General features: G+C 36.5%; 1 protein-coding gene and 1 long non-coding RNA gene across 5 annotated transcripts in view; one reads left to right on the top strand and one right to left on the bottom strand.

The window, feature by feature from the left end:
* LOC137239336 (uncharacterized) overlaps positions 1–22,401 on the top strand; it is a 329,408-nt gene that overhangs the window by 281,874 nt on the left and 25,133 nt on the right. The window lies entirely within an intron of this gene.
* Positions 1–22,401, bottom strand: part of DIP-theta (Dpr-interacting protein theta) — a 554,628-nt gene that overhangs the window by 98,846 nt on the left and 433,381 nt on the right. For all 4 annotated transcript variants that reach the window (XM_067764509.1, XM_067764510.1, XM_067764512.1 and 1 more), the window contains 2 exons: positions 16,164–16,235; positions 821–918 (listed from right to left, as the gene is read on the bottom strand). In XM_067764509.1, coding sequence (XP_067620610.1) covers positions 821–918; positions 16,164–16,235 — 170 coding nt within the window. The remainder of the gene's footprint in view (positions 1–820; positions 919–16,163; positions 16,236–22,401) is intronic.

Genomic DNA, 22,401 nt, shown 5'->3' on the forward strand with positions numbered 1-22,401 from the left:
GTTCTCTCCCTTCTTTTTCTTTAACTAACTTTTAACTTTTTCTACTTTTTTGGTTTATGTACACTTGCTAATTTTATTTTTGCACTTCATACTCAATCCTTTCAGAGATTTTAACAGGACACTATTGTGATATTTCAAAATCCTTACAGGACAATGTCCAGACAACATAAAATTCCGACAACTCGAACCCCCGAGAACACACGATAAATATAAATTCACTAAAATTTCGTTATTATACATTCCGCCCATGCCAAAAAGTGCTCTGAGAAATGGCATAGTGTAGAGCACGTAGCCGGTGTTGCATCGCTAAGACTTGTTGTGCAGAGATGTAATAGAACAATAACGGTGATGTGTATTTTTATGACATCGTGTGTGGTTTGCTAATTTACATATTGTCGGGACTATGAATGTTCGTGATTTGTAGTTCATCATTGTGAACTGTCGGGATTGGTTCGTTTTGGGTTTATGTAACTCAGCATTATTATTCAGCATTATGAACATAACTCACTTACTACTCACCCTATAGTAAACACACAAATATATCGAAAATTTTTTTACAGCTTGCGTGTGAAAAATTCATTCCAGCGTATAATTTGTGGCATAGTTTTTAGCCTATATGCATATAATTGCATTTGTATATGTATGAAAGTACTTTTTTGTAAGCTCTTTACTTTCCGTTTAACTTGATTTTGCTACTTTTTTTGAAAAGGAGGTTTATGAATGTCTGTATTTGTATTGGTGTGAAGTAAGCAAATGTATTTGTTAATCTCATATGGACTTTCAGTTTCTTTTATTGTTCATATATTTAAATAAAACTTACTTTGTATGTTTGCAAATTATCCACAACACATTGCAATATCGCCTCCCGCCCCACCGGTATTGTGACATTTTGTAATGGTTCACCAAATTTTGGCAAATCTGAAAAATAGAGAAAATAGTAAAAATTGATAAGCCAATATTCATAGTCTTAATATATAAAAAACATGTGTCACAACATTTTTGGCCGCGATGGACTCCTAAACTACTGAACCGATTTTGAATTTGTTTTGCACCCCGTCTGTAGTTTGATCAAACTTGAGAGGCGGGATAGGTTATGTCTCAGTTTGTAGTCGCAATATTATTTTATTGCAAATTTTTTTATTTATACGTAATAATAAAATGCTACGCATACGCAGTGGCACTCATATTTTCAGGTGGTGCGGATATACTTCCGTGTAATTGCTTGGTGTTTAATTAAACAACCTGCTTATCAATAAAAACTATTATGGCGAATGATATCAAGTATAGCACATCACCAGGCCCGCCGAGAGGGTGGGGGTTTCTGAGGGAGCCCGTGATTTAGAAGTACTATGACATTTTTTTTTTAATTCAGGAGAGTCTTTAGTTGTGTAGAGGGTAAGAATGAGAAGAAATTGAGAGAAGAGAAAAGAGAGAAGGATATCGAGATAGAGATAGAATGAGACGAAGATGGAGATAGATGAAGCGAAAAAGACGGAGGGAGGAGTGAATAAAAGGATTAGGAAAAGGTGTAGAGGGGGAGGGCAGAGTCAGACGGAGAAATCTTATTAAAATGTATGCAGATTGGCCAAATTTAGGACAGGACAACGTCTGCCGGGTCTTATAGATGACTATAAAAACGTAAGCTTCTTAGAATATTATACCTCATCAGAATCGGATAGTTCCAAATAATCGCGTAAAAGATGCAACTTAAGTTTCCCCTTATGTTAGGGTAGGTTTGGTAATAGCTACCCTGATAGGGGAAGCTCACTTGGACAACATAAAGGTCCGTTGTTATACCACATACAATAAAATAAAATAAAATAACGGTGACGTAGATAAAGCTACTTAAAGAATCGTTGGGTAGCAACGATAAAGTTCCAAATGATACCGATCTCAACCTTGAATAAATCCTCCGGAGATCCAAGTGAGTCGCGACCGAAGTATCTTTTCCCCTTAAAATCTTCAGAAAATGACATATTCACAAAATTTCATATCCAAATCTCTATACACAACTGATTACAAGAGGAGCTAATGCGCTGGATGCAATAGACAACTACTCTGCAGTCATTGGCCAAATCAAAGTATACACCACTTTTTGGCTTAAAGACCCACTGTAGTGGTGCTGCGACAAGCGAAAGCGTAGATCTTTGGCTAAAGTATGAATTTTTCACGCCAAAAACTAGTATCTTTGTCAATAAAGTCAAACAACTTTGGGTATAAACGGCATGAGTGATATAACTCCATGAAGTTATGTAACGTAACGTTATAATAGCACGACTCCTACTGTAACTTCACCTATGGCTATAACTATACTAAAGTACAGCAGCACGCAAACACAGAACAGCTGGGCAATAATTGGCAAGCATCTGCTGATGAAAAATATTCGGTGATGGTTCGTTGAAATGCCAAATAAACACTTCGCTTCAAAATAGTTATATTTGTTGTTGGCGCTTGTAGGTATTGCACCAGGAGCGCATCCCCTTTTAGGTATTTATCTCTGCTCCTGCTTTGTTACTTAGTTAAAAACAAAGACGAACATACCTTTATGCTTTTTGTCAATCCAACGCCCTTTCCAAGTGGGAAGGAGCTCGTTGCCTTCTAATTCCTTCTTCTCAGTTTTGGGTTACGTCCAGGAAAGTTTCGTGAGCAACAGAAACTATCGTTTTATCATAAGAATGCACTTTTCCTCAGCCTTTTGATCGGTCCACAGTCTCTAAATAAAACAAATAACTCTCGGCAGGTACAACCCCGTTTTTCCATTTGCATCTTGGCCAATATGAAAGCTGTGTGGCGCAGCGAGCGAGCCAGAAGTGTGCCAAGTTCTTGTATCACTTTAGATGACCATCCCGCTAAACGGCAACATTCCGTTGACCACACCTCTTAAATCAGCCCCTGCGCCTTCACTGACCTCCCACCCTTTCGACTGCACTACTGGTACGCGATTCGCCGTCTCATTTCTGCTGTTGGCCGGTCCGCTATCATACTCCCACTCATTTGTTGCAATCCCTATATTCCTATACAACTGAGGGCCCTACTGCAGACCGCTGCACGGCTATTGTGATTCTTACACTCTACTGCGTTCCTGGGCATTCAGCTGCAGCCGCCCGCTGCTGACTACCTCAATACTCGCCTTTTATATATAGCTCCATCGTTAGCACAACTGTTGGTGCTCAACTTCTTTGTCAGTCGCTTATTGATAACATAAAACATGTCTGCCCCTCGCTCTCCGCACTCTTCGAAAGTAAAGCTGCTGTCCTCCTAACGCACCGAGTCATGTATATATATGTATGCAATCTAACCATATAAATAATTACTGTTTAATTTGTGGAGATATGTGGGACCTCTACTACATTCTGTATAGACTGAGAGCCACATCAGCCTTTGACAAAGCCCACCTCTTGGTTGAGTGCTACCAATGAGTATCTTTTTTTTTTTGTGAAGTTTTCACGCTCTGAACGATCCAAAGCAGCTCATTTAAACAGACTTGACTACTGGAATTATTTATCTTGTTAAAATTGTTTAATGTCTTTCTATGTTGCGGTGTAGTGGCAGCATGCTTCGTCTTCTACACCCAAGGTCCTGGGTTCAAGTTCAACGAAAAGCTTCTCAGCGAAAATTCATATTCCTTGCATCTTAGGTTCGCAAGCGGCATACACATATGGGTTCTGTTCCTCCAATTTGTAGGAAAATTTAAAGCGACACTAAAATAATTGTTACAAAAGCTCGGTCTCTATATCCATTTATCTCCCTTTAAAACAAATTGAGGATATTTAACACCGTTGATGCTGTTAGCATACCAAGTAAAGATAAAGGTGACTTGGGAAACTCAGAACAAGAAAGGTAGAAAAGTAATTATGATTTTAGGGAAGTTCACTTATCAGTTAGCTTCCAAACCTGTAATTCAGTTGTCTATGGCTAACTTTATAGCTTCGCGGGGTCCACAAAATCTTGATACACAGGCAGGCGCTACTTGGAAGTATTGTAAAAAAGTGAAATATCCAAAAGAAGTTGATTGATATTATTTACAGTTCTCAGGTCCGCGTTCTCTTTTAATAACCGCTTACTTTTTCGGATCCCCGTACTTTGTGAAAAACTGGAACTTATTAGGATCTGGTTACTTTTTGAAAACCGGGTGGTTTTCAGATTTAAATTCTTTTTAACAACCGGGTGTTTTTCACCTTTAAATTCTTTGAAAATCAAGCACTTTTTTGAATCAAAAACATTTTTAGAACCGAGTTTTAGAATCAAGGGCTTTTTTGAGCTGGTTACCTTTTCAGAACCGGTTACCTGGTTAAGACTGTATAATTTTTCGCAACTGGGTAGTTTTAAAGGATCGAGTATTTTTTTGTATCCGGTTACTTTTTAAAACCATGGTTCTTCCATTAGCTTCCAAGCCCGTAATTTAAGCCAATTCTCTTTGGCTATCTTCAAAGCTTCGCGATTTCCATAAAACTTTGATACACAGATGGCGCCACATGGAAGTGTTGTAAAACAGTGAAAGATCCAAATAACTATGATTGATATTATCTACAGTTTTCAGATACGGGTACTCTTTCATTAGCCGAGTACTTTATGATTTTGAAAAGGGAGAACTTATTAGGATCTGGTTACTTTTTGAAAACCGGGTGCTTTTTGAGATCAGCGTATTTTTTTTTCTTGTTCTTTGTTGTTCTTTTCAACAACTGTGTGTTTTTCTGCTCCATGTATTTCTTCAAAACCGGGCACTTTTTCTAATTTGTGTAGTTTTTCAGGTCAGGGTATTTTTTTTTTTTTTCATTGGTCACTTTTTAGAATCCGGGTACTTTTTTTTAAAATTGGTTACTTTTTCGGATCCCAATACCTTTCCAGAACCGGGTAGTTTTTAAGAACCGTGAATTTTGTTTACTTTTTCGAACATTTTTAGAACCGGGTATTTAGAATCAAGGACTTTTTGAGCTGGTTACCTTTTGTGAACCGGTGACCTGTTTAGGACTGTATACTTTTTCGCAACCGGGTAGTTTTAAGGAATTGAGTCTTTCTTAGTATCCGAGTACTTTTTAAAACCATGGTTCTTGTTTCAGCCGAATACTTGTTTCAACCATACAGTTTTTAGAACTGTTGCTTTTTTGGAGACGGATACCTTTTTGGTATCGTACGGTATCTTTTTTAAAACCAGAACTAACGAACTTACTTAAAGTTGTGGAATATACTTTCTAGCCATATTATTTCATGACATCTTAAATTTTGAATTGAAAGAACTCGCTTTTAAACCTCAGTTTATAAAATGTATTCTAGAGCATACGGGCTATGCAGAGATTATGAAATTTTAAAACTTTATTTAATTCTGAATTCGCTTTTCTTTATGAAATTATTTTAAGCGATAGCTTAACTGGCTTAATTGTTGCTTTTAATATCCAAAAAAAGATACAAGCAAACTGTTAAAGCATTATATAATATTTCGGAGCAAACAATGTTGAATCAACTTAAACTTGTCTCTATGGCTTAAGCACATACAACAACAACACATGTTTAGTTTACAATCATATTTACATGCATGTATGTCAATCACGCTGTTTACATTGTCGTTTACGCTTTTATCTTCGCCTCCACTTCAATAAAAAACAAACACAGGTAATGTCTTTCGCACAATAAAGCAACAACTATATCTTTTGTACATACATATGGGGTATTCCATCCCACTTCGACCAATTTTGAACCCGACCCCTTTAGAATTGGCTGAAAGTTTTTCTTCTTTTTCTAGCTTACGAAGGACGTTTTTCAGAATTTTTTCAAATTTTTTCATTCAACTCAAAAAAAGTTATGAATTTAAAAAAAAACACGGTTTATGTTTTCAAAATGCTATAACTTTTTCAAAAATTGACCGTTTGGGATCTTTTTTTTTTAATTTGTTTTTAAATGTACTTTTCGGAAAAAATACAAAAAAATTTTTAAGTTTTTTTTTTGTAATTTTTCACTTTTTCGAGATTTTTCGAACTTCGCCCTTTCTTTTTTTTTTTTCTCATAAAAAACTTCAATCAATTCTGCAATCATCTCCACTAATCCCGGAGTGGGCCGATTATTATTTTTTTTTTTTTTTATTTAATTGAAAAAAAAACTTTTAAAATTTTTTTTTGTATTTTTTCCGCAAAGTACATTTAAAAAAAAAAACAGATCCCAAACGGTCAATTTTTGAAAAAGTTATAGCATTTTTAAAAATACACCGTTTTCTTTTTTAATTTATAACTTATTTTGAGTTGGACACCGTTTTTGTTTTCAAAATGCTATAACTTTTTCAAAAATTGACCGTTTGGGATCTTTTTTTTTTTTTAATTTGTTTTTAAATGTAGGTAATTTTCGGAAAAAATACAAAAAAATGTTTAGTTTTTTTTTTCAATTAAATAAAAAAAAATACAATAATCGGCCCACTCCGGGATTAGTGGTGATGATTGCAGAATTGATTGAAGTTTTTTATGAGAAAAAAAAAAAAAAAGAAAGGGCGAAATTCGAGAAATCTCGAAAAACTGAAAAATTACAAAAAAAAAAAACTTTAAAAATTTTTTTGTATTTTTTCCGAAAAGTACATTTAAAACAATTTAAAAAAACAAAAAAAGATCCCAAACGGTCAATTTTTGAAAAAGTTATAGCATTTTGAAAACAAAAACGCTGTTTTTTTTTTTTAAATTCATAAATTTTTTTGAGTTGGATGAAAAAATTTGAAAAAATTCTGAAAAACGTCTTTCGTAAGCTAGAAAAAGAAGAAAAACTTTTAGCCAATTCTAAAGGGGTCGGGTTCAAAATTGGTCGAAATGGGATGGAATACCCCATATGTATATATGTACGTAAAGTAGATATAACAATGTTAAATTAAACAATAACTTAAATATATGCTTAAACGGATTTATGTCTGCTGCCGAAAGTATTATAGGGGTTGCTGAATTTTTGAATTGCTTGAAATCTCTTTACAAACTTTAAAGGATTACTACTTTATTAAGTTCCTATGCGTATTTTATAAGAATTGAAGCTGTAAACATTACATATTGTACATATGTACATGTATACTAAGAGATAAGTGGGCGCGCGAGTACTTGGTAGATACGTATATGTGTAAGTTCTGCTGGCAGCTTATTCTGTCATTGAGTGATTTTTATGTCACAACCACATAAAAGAAACAATGCTTTTGATTCGTAGACATCTTTTCTCACGGTGGGGGGAAATCCAGTACGTGGTGGGTGGAAAGGACAAGAAAGGAGAGATGAAACAGAAAAACTGGAACTGTAACCGTAGCCAAATCCGGATGGCGTGTTATCGATCTGTTATCGAATTGTTTAAAATCTTTTATCGATGTCAAACGTAATCAATGAGTTATCGGTTTTTCGTAGACTAATCATCGATTGTTCACCAATAATTTATGAACTTGTTATCGAAAATTTATCTATTTGTAATCAAAAAGTTATTGATTTTTTATTAACAAATAATCGATTTATTCTTCAAAAACGGTTTATCTGTTATAAATCAACGAGTTATCAGTTTGCTATCGCAAAGATGTAGTTTTGTTATCGATAATATATGTATGGCTTGATATCGATAATATATGTATTTAGCGCCGACTCATCGATATTTTTTCAAACTTATACGGATAATACGATCGAACTTCGGGACTTCTGTGTTTTCATGCCCTTATTTATTTATTTATTAGTTGAACAAAGTGGTTGTGACAATAAGACGGAGTCTTTTATAGCACATCATCCGTTTTATAAATACAAATATAATAACCATACAATTAAATTCGAGTTTAAAATTAAATATAAAACTAATTTCTTTTTAATACAAATTACGTTTGTAGCTCACATGAATATTATTAAGGAAATGTTGTTAAACATATCGGGTATTCACGCTTAACCACCAACAGAGCTGGTCGATATGTGAACATTATCGATACGCCTCTGAGAAAGGCGCCACAGAAAAAGACACAGTGTTTAGTGTACTGTCCCCATAGTCCCAGATAAGCTTGTACTGCCCCCATAGTCCGAGGCTAAACAAATAAAGAGAAAGAAGAAATTATACGCAACCATGAAGAGTGTTCTTGGTCACTTAATGATGTATAAAAATCTGATCACGTAGCCTGAATTACCAGAGTTAGTGACTTATAACAAAATAGTAGAGCCGGCAAACATATCTTAATGAAACGTAATATTCATATGGAATATTCAGTGCCCTGCTGCAATAGTTCAGTCATGTAGATCATATAATGGCAAAAAAAAATCTGCAAGGGAGCAGAACTATGTACCATAACCATGCACGAATACGGCGCTGCGCAGAAAGGGAGAGGAGCATAGAAACAGGCTTGGAACACAAACAGTACAACTTCTCTCCATCACTGATATTCACAAAAGTTTTAATATTGGCTCAAAATAACAACAATAAAGCGTACCTAGCATATGGGTGGCGCTAAGAAACCAACAGGAAAGAGCACACCTCATACCCCAGCATGTTAGGGGCTTAGAATTTAGCCGTGCTAGGTATGCCGGTCGTAATAGGCGACTAAAAAATCAAATTGATTCAGGGGGTTGTCTGCGCAATATATAGCTTATCCAACCCAATTGTCAACCTCGCCTACACGTGGCGAATCCTATTCCATTAACAGTCAAGACTCTGGTGATCCCGAACTCCTGATGGATCTAGGGTGTGGGAGGATGTTATGGCCTAGAAGGTTCCATGCTTATATGCATTTTATTCATGTCCATCTCTTATAGAATTTAGCAACCTTCCCTCCCAAACTTATTTCCACTCACAATCAGAATCTCACTATTACCCCCACTCGCGCTAACACTTCCAATTCAACTCGCACTCTAAATAAATTGGTTCACGTCCGCCAGGAATATGGCGGAAATTAAAGCTTAATATGCATCTGCAGATCCAAACTATAAATTGCAACTACAATCGTTAAAATAAATTGCAGATACATTTAGAAAAATTGGAATATAATAGAAGATTTAGTTTAGTTAGATAAAAGTTGAGCATAATGAAATATGAGCGGAAAGAGAAATTCAGCAGCGAACTGACAAGAAATTTCAATTTGTCCAGCTTTTTTCTACTCAAAGCATTTCCCCTAATACAAGACCGTAATTTAAGCTTAAGCGCCTGTAACTGTCTATTCAATGCGTTACGTTTCACATCATTTTCCAACATATCATCAGAGTGAATGTGCATTAAAATTATAAAAAACCAAGGGACACAACGTATAAGTGGAGCTTAAGCTCTTGAATGATGTTGGAAAGTTGCAAGAATAAAAAGTGAAGCAAACGACTAAACAAATGCAAGTTTGTGAAAAAAGAATGAAAGCGAAAATCTTCTGGAGGGAAATTGGATATAATATGCAGAGTAAAAATAGTTGGGATAGTATAAAGAGGATTATAAGGTATTCACTGTAAACCCTGAAGAACTGAACGGGGGATCGAGCTACAGAATAATTAAAATTTCTTAACCAAAACAAGAAAAGGATATACCAGCAAAAGGTTATAATAAAGGCTTTGTAGTATCTATCTATATTATAAAAAAGCTATATGTAGCTGAGCCATGAAAGAGAAGTATAGCTTTTTTCTCTATCACGATGAGTTAGTTCCCTAAGGTCCGGTTTTTCAGTACAAGTTCAACTTAGTTTGTCAGTTAAACTACGCTTAAACTTTTACCACAGTGTTTGAATCGACTTTAACTGAAGTTTAAGCTGAACTTAAGCGGCCTGCGTAGCAGGGTTAAACTCTAGTTAGCCTATTAGTTATTTTAGTTCGTTCGCAATGGCGTCGAATATACCCAACAAACATTTGGGCTTGAGTACAATTAGAGCTCATGCTCAACTTGAGAGTCATAGCGTTTCAAATGAAAAATGCTTTACTTTTCTGAAGTTTACTTAAACTTAAATTTAAAAAAAGATAATTCTCGTACACACGTACTCAAGTGTGGTTTTCGAAAAATCGAATACTACAGTATTTTACCGAAAATAAAGAAACTATTTTTTTTTTCAACTCCACCTCACTCGATATCCAAGGTAGGCTACGAACCGGAGAAATTCATTTAGAAACTACATATTTTTCAAAATCTCTAAAAGATTGGAGAAGAATTTGGGAATGATGTTGGCGAATAACTTGAGAAATATAATTTTTAAAAAATTTCTCAAAGATTGGATAGTGAATTGAGAATAATGACAACTTGAGAACTATCAGGTTTAAGAAAAATTAAAGAATAACATCAGATATTTTCTTTTGAACTATATTTATATTTCTCGCATATTGGAGCAATATCTTTTCAAGGCTACTGCCTTATCTATAAATTATCTCGATAAGTGAAAATCAATGTTGTCGTACAAAAAAGCCAACCCCAAAGGCGGAGTTGTTTAACTGGAGTAAAAATTTGACTGGAGTTTAAGCTAACTTACTTTAAGCTTAGCCTAACAAACAACTGAATACCCGTTCCGAAGAAAAAAAAATTGTACTGAAGATGGAGCAACGCCAAAATTGGATTGTTTCCAAACTATACTTGGCAAGGAATGACAGAAAATTGTTCCAATGTATGTCAATTAAGCACCCAGTCAGAAAAACAACAAAACAAAATGGGTTAGATTCGGCTGGATTATCAAAGCGGGACAAAAATTTAATATTGGCGATGCGAGTCCTGAATAAGATCCAGAAATGAACACTATTATTGTAACTAAACGCCTCAACCGTTATTTAGATATATTGTGCTTTGAGCGTTTTTCTATACGTGGACGGCTTTTAATGTACTTAAGTACCTCGTCAGGCTTTTGGCTTTATATCACCCAACATAGATGGGAGAATCTCTACCTTACTATAGCAACGCATTCGCAGAGAATGTGTATAGGTATTTCATCCGCCAGTTCACATAACCGACAGATAAATTTAACTTACTAAAGTGACATCGTAGACTGCAGCGTTCCGTATAGAACCCAATTAAGGTTCGTTTGTTCTCTCTGCTTAGATTAATAAGTTTGGCTAATATTATCATTTGCAGACAGCATCATAAATTTGGCCTGTCTTTGCCCAGGGAATTCCATCTAGTGTCATTTGGACTTCTTTTTCTTTTTTTTCAATTGCTTGGCCGAGAACCCATCCTAGGTTGAACTCGCCGGTTCATGAGGACCTCACATAGACTGAATGAGGCCTCGGCGTAGACATTCTCTTCCGGAAACTCATATTGCTTGGATTTGTGGCTAAAAAATATAGAAATAGCATCCCATTCGTGTTGCTTTCTTGAAATTCCGCCCATAGGTACCAGCTCTGGCTTTTCCGCCACAAAATTTGTATCCGTCCGTAAACCAGACCGCTGATTAAGGTTGAAGTTAAGTTTACTGCCCACATTAACACCAAGGTCTATAAAACTGTATACCTGTTCAAGATTATAATTGTTGAGAACGTAGGAAGCTAGTTGAAATAATCTACGAGAAAAGTACATAAATTTGCATTTTAAGATTAAGTGGCATATAGTTGATGGTGCACCAATTGTGCAATGCGTCCAGCTCTGATTGTAAAAGAGACCTTTCTTCGCTTGATGCATAGGATAATAAATTTTTACAAAATCAGCATACATCAAAGTTTTAGAAGATTTTATTGTTGTAGAAATATGGTTTATAAACAGCAAGAGCAGAATTGGGACAAGATGACAGCCATGAGGAACTCGAGAACTTACATCAATGACATCGGACAAAGCATTGTTAAAGATCACTCTTTGAGTTCTATCAAGAAGATAAGACGATATCCATTGCGTGAAACCTGGTTGAAAGCCCAGAATTAACCACATTGTGGCTCTATGCTGAATCGAAGAAGAGAGTCTGTTTATACGGTTCATCCTGCATCATTGTAATTATGGCACTCAAAAGCTCCATATGCACACATATCTTAATTTCTGTCGACGTCTGAACATAAGAAATGATGGGATGGATTATCGGTACTTTAAAACACAATTTCATCATCTGCCGTATCCTCTTGGCAGGCCACTTTGGAAATTCGTTTTAGTTTTTTTGAACAGCTTGACTTCCCGGCTTTGTTTTTCTGAGACTATCTTTGGCTTTCACGCACCCCAACAACTTCTCCATTGGCACTGTGCAACTATTTTCCTCACCGTTTTGCTTTTCATCTTTTAAGGTTATGGGGTTCTTAGTATAGCGAGCCTTTCATCTTTATGTTCTTCAGCTTTAGGAGTAAATGCCTTATCGATGTTTCGTTGGTTTTGTAATTGAGAAGATTGTCTTATTCATTCTGCCTCTTAAAGGTACACTTAGCTCCTTCAGTTCCTACCGCCAACCGCTGTTCCTTATTTCCTCCGAAATATATATTACTTCTAAATGAGCTTAAGGTGTCGAGGGTTGCTCAAACAATGAAAATCTTCTCAGTGAACTACCTTCAGTCTGCTTCTACCATCTCCCGAACCTATGCCAAATTCGCGCTTTCCCAGCCGCTTGTATCGAACGCGGCTTCCAACCGTTGCACAAGTTTTAATAGTTCCCGGTGCATGTGCTTGTCTGCAAAGTCAAACGCTCGATTTGTTCTGTGTTCATGTCCTAGTTTCGCCGGTTTAAAAATCTTGGTGTTAATAGTAACACGGATATCGGGTTTTGAAGCAGCCAGTAGGATATTTTTTAAAAACTTATAGTAATTGCCAAGAGTGTGAAGTTACTTTATAACAAAGCCCCTGGTTTTCCAATTTTTGTGTTGAGGAAAATTTATTTTAAAACTATAGACAAGATACATGCTATCTATGTGTGGTTTTTACAGATCGGCTAGCGCAACTTATTCCGATCTACATCTATACTTTGAAAGGGCTTCCTCCTTCTCACTTTTTCATATGCTTCTCCATTCCATTTCCGCGCCACTCTAGCTTTTGAAGTTATCGACTCTCCTCGTCCTTCCAGTCGTTATAAATGTTTAATTAGTCAACGCGAATACCCACCCGAAAAGGCAGCCTGAGCAGTCTTGGTAAGGAAATCTCCTTTTAAACACAACTACAAAATGCCTACTCCAGCGAGTTAGAATGATACTAAACATTTAAGAAAACATCAGGGTATTCATATATTTTGTTGAAATTAGTTGACAGCTCATATGCATTAAATTGCGACACAAAAAAATTAAAACTACATATTTGCACATACAAATATTTTCAATTTAGCTGCAGAATGTCGTTTCCCTTTGCACGTGAGCACATTAAGTACGGCTGTTTGCACACGATGCGAATTTTAAATATAATCTACAACATAGCTCTGCTATCTCATTACTTATCAGCCGCCAACATAGCACAAATACAAATATACGCAAACTCGTACATACACACCAGCAAGAATATACAAATTAAGCTACTTTAGCTGCCTCAATGGCTCGATTTGATCGCGCTAAAGCAACCCACAAATTCACCTGCCATTTTGGTTGCTACTTCGGTTGGTATTGAGGTACATGGCAGAAGAACAAACCGCGAGATTGTCATGCTGAATGCCACAAACCACTTTATAGCTTAGCTTATTCTCTCATTCCAATATCGTTGCTACTCTCGCGCTAGTGCTGCCTCCTGCCTGCCGCTTGTACGCGCTATCGCTTTGACATTTTATATAGCAAAAACAATAACAACATGCTAATATTAAAACTAAAAACCACAAAACAAATAAACTAAAATAAAACGTAAAATATAAGAAATTGCAGGCAATGTTGAGATGTTAAAATATGCAGGAGGTATAAAGATAAGAGGTAAAGTGAAGTCATAAAAGGTTCTACTGTAAAATTTTAAAGTGTTCAGGTGGCCTGGGCGGCAGTGCGAAAAATTTGCATTTTCCAGCTATATAAACTAAAGCATCGCAAAGTGGAATATATGGCATTTTGGTGGTAGGCTGGCTAACCAGCAACGGAATATGCGGCTTAAGCTGGCGCGAAATTTGTGAGCGTTTCGGAAGTGTGTATTACATATGTACACATAACATGGCTCTTTCTAAGAAGTTAGGTCAGGTTAGGTTCAAGTGGCGGTCGTCCGCATCTGAGCGGCACAACTAGGCCTTTATAGGCCCATTGTGAAACCACATGAATTTCTTCCTACTCTTCCAATCAAACCACTTCGTTGATTTTGTGAACCTTACTAAGCATCGGGTATTGACCTCTGCTATATCAGTCAAGTCTACGGGAAACATCTTGCCCATAAAACGTTGCCTTCTTCTACCGCGCGCTGGACATTCGCAGGGTAGATACCTAGCAGTTTTAGCCTCTTCTTTGTTGCCGCAGCTTCTGCGATAACCATTAAATGGAGCGCCAATACTTTCCGCATGAGGTCCAATACAGACGTGACAAGTGATAAGACCCACAACTAAGGAAATATCCCTCTTACGGAGGGTGAGAAGCTCACGCGATCTCTTCACATTCCATTCCGACCGTGTGAGTTTTGCCGCGTGGCATCCATCATGATGTTTCCACCTAGCTCCCGCTGCCACCAGTAGAGCCTCCTTTATCTTGAGCCTGCAAGTGAAGATTCTAAGAACTTGCAATTCAGAATTTAAAATTCTGGTAAAACGCAGACTGAAACGTTTCATTTTTGGCGTTAAAATTCAAAAATGTTGCAAGCCGTTAAAGATATAATGTTAAAATTGACAGGAGGAGCTCTAAAGGTCTCCCCCCTAATCTGACTCCTCTGACTCCAAACTACGGTGTCGTCTAAAGTACTTTCTTAGCGAGAGGATCTTCGTCCATTCGCACTATATGACTAAGCAATCGACGTCTTTGGGCGTTTGCTTGCTCCACGCATAGAGCTCATCATTAAACCTCCTTTGATACTCGCCGTCGGCATCGTGGACAGGACCATAAATCCACTATATATACATTAAATAAAATAAACAAGCCCGGTTGATGATGATGCTGACTTAATTTTTGCTGACGATGTATCGAGATTCATAATGTAAGCGTAATGTAAGTGTAAGCGTAAACTTAGCATTTTTAAGTAGTATGTTATATTGGTTCAAAGAGAATCTAAGCGTGGGGTAGGCTTGTTGTTGTTGTTGAAGTAGTGCTTCTCCCCATCCAATAGGTGTGACCGATCACAAAAATGGTCATCAATATCCTCTAACGGGGTCCAAGGAAACTTGATGTTTCAACAAGGGTGGACAATAATGAGAGGGTGTTAGAGGCGTTGATTCCACATTACAATTGAGGAGATAGTTGGTGTCATGTGGGGATACATAGCAAGCAGAGCATACATTTTGTATGTCGGGATTAATTCTGCATGGGTAAGAGTTTAACCTTTTACAGTACTCAGATCGAAGTTGAGATAGGGTGGCGCTCGTTTCCCTGAGGAGAGTGCGTTCCTCCTCTATGGGTGTTGTTCGTTAAGTACTGGATTCGCCGGGCAATTCCTGGCATAGAGGTCCGACGCCTGTTGGTGGATATCACTGAGCACCAGCTTGTGCTTTTTAGCTTCATACGGTTGTGTTCTAAAGTGCCGTATTTCCCCATAATGCTTACGGAGATCACCCCTTGGTCCCTGGAGGACAGAAAACTGTTTGGTTAGCATTTCGTTTCTCTTCCTAATGGGGAGAATTATCGCCTTATTATGTAAATGGTGTTCTGGGGACATAAGAACCTAGATACTAACGCATAGAAGTTGCTCCTTGCCGCGATATTTGAATAGCTCCAGAGGATATTCATCAGCGCTTGCAACCATGTGTTATTTTAGTCTGGTATTGATATTCTTACTTTGCCATAGTCGTGTGGAGGAGCAATGATTCCATCACCATCAATTGTGAGTTCGGGTTCAACATTTCTCCTACGCGTATCATCGCTCTCTCCATTTAGAACAAAGAAAAGTGTGCCCTTCGCTGTCTGAGTACCCTCTCAACGACAGTTAGGAGTTATTTCCCCATTATTGCCGGGTCATTCCGAAACACAATTTAGCAAAACAAATCGAATTTTTAGTACCCTGTAATTCACGAGTTTTTTCAAAAAAATTTTCTAGATTGGTTTGCCGAGTATCAGACAATACACTCGTGAACGATTTATCATAAAATATTGTAAATAATGAAAAAAAAAAATAACTCGATAATAACCTTAATTGAGATGAGGTTTAGTAAAAAATGTCACTGCTATTTTTCTGTTCGCTGCTAACATTGATATACATTTTTTTTTGCATTTCTATCACATTTCACTCACCTTTTTCAGGTATAAGGTTAACAGATGTGTCATCTCGAATATCTTCGAGCAGCTCTTCCTGGTTTTGCATTTCTGTGGTGAATATATGTAGCCAAATGAGATAAAGAAAATGCGTTCAGCCAAGCATAAGTAGATGATGCCATATGTAGTCATAACAGCAAAAGTTTTTTGAGACGGAAGAATACCGTTGTAAGCACACAATCAAGTGTGGTACCGACAATGGTGGCGAATGAATGAAGATTTCAAAGCATCATTGAGTTATCATGAAAAGAAGAAGAAATGAAGGTTAAAGTTAGTATTTGGCTTTAACATTTACGTAAAATTTTTAATTCAAATTTTGCAAAAAATTATATTCAATATGAAGTGGGTGTGATTTTGAGTAAATTTTTATTTAGAATGCGAAACGTACAGCACATTTTTTTCTTGTTGTCATAATACATTTTAAAATTATAAACTCAGTACAATTTATGTAGATATTTAGAAAGTGTTGAGCGCATACGTATCTGCCACTTAAACCAAACGCGAGTACATAAATTCTTCCTTACTTGCCCGCCTTCTATTGCCGAATGGTTTTTGAATCAGTTTTTCATTTCCACTTCCTTCCATTGTAATTTCCGCAAGTGTTATATTTGCGTTTGACTAACAAACTACCCTTAATGCAAGGCAGTGCGTGCAACCAACGACTATGCTCTAATATATTCATCTGCTAACTCCCAACATTTTCAAGTTCACCCTGCCCTTTTTAAGCGAACAACTTTTAATTTTTGCCTTTAGTTTTTGAATAAAGTTTGAACCACTTTAAACATGCGGCAATCACGTGTAATATGCACCAATTGAGTGCCAATAGCGCACAAGTTTATTTTAAAAACTGGTTGCATAATTTTGAAAAGTTTTTGCTAGCATACCTTAAGGCGCTTTAGAGTTGGTGATCGCGTGATGGTTGCATATGCAGGTTAGCTGTTATAGCTTTGCATGTGAATGCAATAATCCTTTCAAATCATAGCATATTTGATGCTAATAGTACACTTAGTGATAATGAGCGTTCTTTGGGTGTGAAGGGGGAAGAGACACGCTCTTTAGAAAAATAAAATAATTGTGTCAGTGCCAAGTACTTGTGTGTGTCTAGAAAATTAATATTTTAAGTTAGCTTGAGCTAGTCAGTGATAGCAGCCGTTAGAATTGCGTACGGGTTGGAGGCGGAAACAATCGAGCACGTTTTGTGCTTTCCAGGCTAAGACTCCGGCTATTATGAATTATACAGCTGTCAGATCTAGAAGCAGCAAGTGTCATAGGTCCTTCAAAGCTTCTAGTATTTGCCAAGTAGATGGAGTTATTTTTTATAACATAGGTCCTGGTTTTTGAAAGAGGTTTTTCACGTTGGGCGGTAAAAAACTTCTGTAACACTATATACTCATTCTGTCTATGTCGAATCCTTACGAACCGGCCAGTTCAAAATTACTTATCATGGCTAGAGCTCACCCAGGTGTTAATGCGAAACTACAACAGAGGTAACTCTACCAGAAATATATAGCTTCAGGATTTTGAGAAGGTCTTCCTCGGATTCTTATCGGTTTGTTATCGAAGCGTTACAGATGTGTCACATATTTTATATAGAAGTAGTGTCGTTTTGTTTCTTTTTTATAATATATGAGCAGTCAATAAAAAATCGATAAAAGCCGTTAAAAATTAGTGACACTATGATAACTGATCGATAATATTTGGATAGTAAAACGAAAATTTTTTAAGAACCTATGACTTTTGATTACAGATTGTTGGATTTTTGATAACTAAACAATACATTTTTGTTAAAAACCGGTTAATTTTTGATAACAATTCGACTTCTTCTTTATACATTACCAATAAGATTTTGATAAGATATTGATAACACGTCTATAATAAATTGGTAACACTCCAAAAACAAATCGATAACTTTTCGAAAAAAAATCAATAATTTTTTTATATCATGTCTATAAATTTTCTATGAGTAAACTGAAAATTTTCGATTTCAAGTCGGTAAATTTCCAATTACAAATCGATCATTGCTTAATAGCAAATCGATAATTTATTTATAACAAATCGATAAATAAATGACAAAAATTTGACAACTTGTTGATGCATAATCGATATATGTTTGATAGCATATCTATAATTTTGGATAAATACTAAATTTTTCGCTATTAAATCGATAAAGTGCTACAAAATCAGATAACTCGCGTTGAAAGCACTACAATAACTAACTGATAACTCATCGTTCTTCTGTTTCTTCCATCATATCAGAGCAATGACAAAGCTACTTGGCAAGTTTTCCTTAATTTTCTTGCTTTTTAACCACTTAATTTTTCTTAGATCCTTAATTCCTCTAATTTATCATGTTTTGCTTTATTTTTCAAATTTTATTTTGTCACACACAATTCACACTCAAAATCTCATAATTTAATCAATATAGTTTAGCTGCACAATTTTTGTCTATCATCTCATATAGACAGCTATTTTTACAATGGAATGCTTAAATTTAATAAAAACTTTTAAACCACTCAATCCAGTCGCTTTGACTTTTTGTGAATTCAATGCTGTGACCAAACAAAATTTCTGCACTTAAGTACGTACATGGCGTATGAGTAACTTTTGCTGACATACAAAATTTGTCGCACCATCCAGTGGTGCACGTTAAATTGAAAAAAAAAAAATTATTTAAAATGCTTAGTTCTGAAATATGAAAAACCTTCGTCTTGATCGAAGGAACCTATAGCCAAAATTTGGTGATGATTGAATTGTGGGAAATACGTTTCCGTATGGAACACACAAACACAGAATTTGATTTTAAATATATAGATAAAAACCTATAAGTAATAAATATATCCAATTGAATGTGAATTCTAAAAATAACAGCAGCAAGTGTTTGAAAGTAAATACGAATAAATTTTAATCAGCGACATATTGAATGTCCTATTCATCGTTCCACACAGCTAGATACATCTCTCAAGCAAACAATCGACCAGCAAAGAAAATAAAGTGATTTAACTATTTTTGCCACAAAAAATATTGTTAACAAAAGAAAGAAAAGCTTTTCCACTGCAAACCAGACATTATGAGCGTATATATATTTTTGTTTGCTATATTTAAGGGACACTTGTAGAAAGTATTGACATTGACAATCTATTCACAGTTGTTAGCAAACGGCTAGACGAAGTATGAAATGGTCCATAAAAATGCCAGACAAAAGAGCAAAGGCAAACGGCAGAAATTTGATGTCTACAAGCACACACTTTTTTACATACAAAAGGAAGAAAATTATTATAGCTAAAGTGGGCCAAATGAGTATTTACAGTCATGTTTTATATATTCGTGTACATATGTATGTAGTCATCTATGCACAAACGCGTAAACATGGTAACATACCCAAATAAAAGGTACAAATTGACTTTATACACAGAATGGAAAATTGGCTCTCGTTCAAAATAATGCAGCACAGTATCTTACAGTCTTGTATAGAGGGTATTTTTTATTGGCGACCGGATGATCTTTTGACATGCGTTTCTATATACAAACACTTTAAGTAAGTGGCATTAAAATTTTATGAATAACAATTTTCCAGTTGGATTTTGTCGAAAATTTGATGGATTGGAGACAGTCATGCAAAGCTGCAAATTCGCACTTTAGGTTTTATGTCTACTTTTTTGCTTTGGCTATTGTTTTTGTTGTTGTTTTAACGGCAAAGACACTCCCCTAAGGTTTTGGGTAGTGTTATAGATGTCCTTTGCCGGATATAGATTTGGTACGTTCTCCAAGCACCACGTTCACAAAGCACCATTAAGATACTAGCCCGACCAGCTTGGGAACGATTAATATGACCACGTTAAACCTTCTATGCCATCCCGCCCCCAATCCCCATTTTCTTGTGGTGGCCAGAGCCTCGCCGGCTAAATAGGTATATGATACATTCATATTTCACCCTTCGCGTAGGCAATGTGGACAATTCGGAAGCTCTGAAGTTTTTAAGCTTTGTGTTGCGCTTACCAACGCCTTGAAACCCTTTGAGCTGATACTAGTCGCATACAGAATGGCATAATTGGCAGTAACGCTAGTACCAACAGCGCTTAAGTTTGAGCTATATGTTTAGAAATTAATCAAGTGAGAGCTGCGGCTATCTCAGAAGAGAGGGGGTGACAAAAGGTCAACAGCTATAACGGCAACTGACATTATGGCCAATTCGAATGGCTACAAAGTCATTTGAAATTACGATCATATAAAATGATATTAACATTATCACCGTGCTGCTTTTCCGAAGTTGTTATAAAATCAATTCTTAGTTTTTCTCAATTGGCCATAAGGTCAATTATTTTGATTCGCAACTCCACTAAACTAACTGTTGAATTACAGTTACATTTTATTGTTCTCGCAATATTCAGTTGAATTAAAAGATATTTAAAATTTTCTGATACGGGGGTCCTCTTTATTTATTTTGTTCCCCTTTTAGTGAAAAACCGATGAGGCCCTTTTTGCGGGGGATTTAAAGTACCGCCAATCTATCGTAACCAAAGCATATCGTATTAAGGTGTTTCCCTTCTGTAGTCTAGCTTCATTAAAATGCGCTTTACGAGCTAATGCTATGTGGCCCTAGCTTCAGAATTCTTACGCTTTGAGCCAGTATGACATGCCCAGCAGCAGTTGAATTGCTGTTACTGCTAAATAACATTGAATTCGAGATTAAGAAACCAAGTGCCCTTACACCAGTGCTTCATGATAAGCCTCTTGACTGTTAACTTTTCTTATGATTATACACCGCCAATATAAAAGACCGTTATTTGAAAAGTTGATGGGACATGATGTATTAGAACCATTTTTGCTCATTCTTCCTCGGTAGAGGTTTTGCAAGTACTCCAAGTGTAATGCAACCGCCACAAGTTCTCAGCAAAGTGCATGTGCCTTAGCAGATCCCGCACGGTGTCGGATCCAATATGTGACAAAAGGCAAAAATGAGCACACCAAAAACGGAAGAAAAAGTCGGCCTTAATCTCGTTGGTGGTATAAAATATTTTCATTATTATGAAATTACCTTGCAACGCTTGTTTTAGCATCTCTGATATTTTGAATTTCCCAACTGGGGAAACAAATATTTCTCTCTAACTTTATGAAAAGAGAGAAAGCTTCGCTTTCCACCATCTTTCATCGGACGATGGCCAAGACACCCGAATTGCTAATGACTCATTGTTTGTGTGAATCGAGACAAGATATCGAAATCCATGAATATCCACTGCAGTTGCCGGCAAAGAACATTTTGTTGTAAATATATAATTTCGAGCTCCATGTTTACAATGATATCAACAAGTTTATGTTCTCAAGATAAAGTTCAATGCACTTCTACTGCGGTTGTCTTCAAAGCCCAAGTTAGGTATCCTATTTTAAAATATATTAGCACGCATTCAATGAACCGCTGACTGAAAAACAGGAATCATACTTCTTAATGGAAACGTGCTGCCAATTTCAGCGACTGCAAACCTGCACGAGGGATCCAACAAAACTTCACATTTTTAGGCCTTTTCTGGGCTCAAGGTGAATTTGTTAAGTTAGTTTCTTTCCAAGCTTTATCAAACCCAATTTCGTTAAAGGATTTCCGAACAACGTTGAGTTGAGCTACTATAGTGATACCTTATGAGGTTGCACTTTGCTGAGCATTGACTCTCCGTCATCATACATAGCAGGGCCATCCCGGCCCTTGGTGTTTTAATTTAACACACTGCGGCGAACAGCTAATGTACTAATCTCAATGCACAAATGTACAATACACAGCACAGCAGTGTTCCCAAAAATAAAGGCCAGTAGTGTATCTATGGTACAACAGAGGAGGCTATGTTGATCGACTGAGACAAAGCGAAAGCGACTCATGAGGGACAGAATAGACGTGAAGTTTGGGTTTTGATTTGCATTAAGCTTCCGAATGCAAAAGCTAGGTTAGATAGTAGTGGCTGCCCCATTGGCTTACATAGGCCAGTATCAGTTGGCCCGTTGTGGTACCACAGAAAGACACCATTAGCCCTCCTTTTCGAACAATTTTGAGGACTTGATAAAAGATACCAAGTCCCTTATATCATGCTCCCAGACCTGGCGCAGATCGCTCAGGATGGGAGCACCCAGACAGCGTTGTCTGGGGCCACTGTATAGCTAAGTAAGAATACAAATTTTGAAGCATATTTGAAAGCATAGAGAAAAGAAATAAATAAACTCGGTATGCAACGCC

Source organism: Eurosta solidaginis, chromosome 2 (assembly GCF_040869045.1).
Source record: "Eurosta solidaginis isolate ZX-2024a chromosome 2, ASM4086904v1, whole genome shotgun sequence".
Classification (NCBI taxonomy): Eukaryota; Metazoa; Arthropoda; class Insecta; order Diptera; family Tephritidae; genus Eurosta; species Eurosta solidaginis.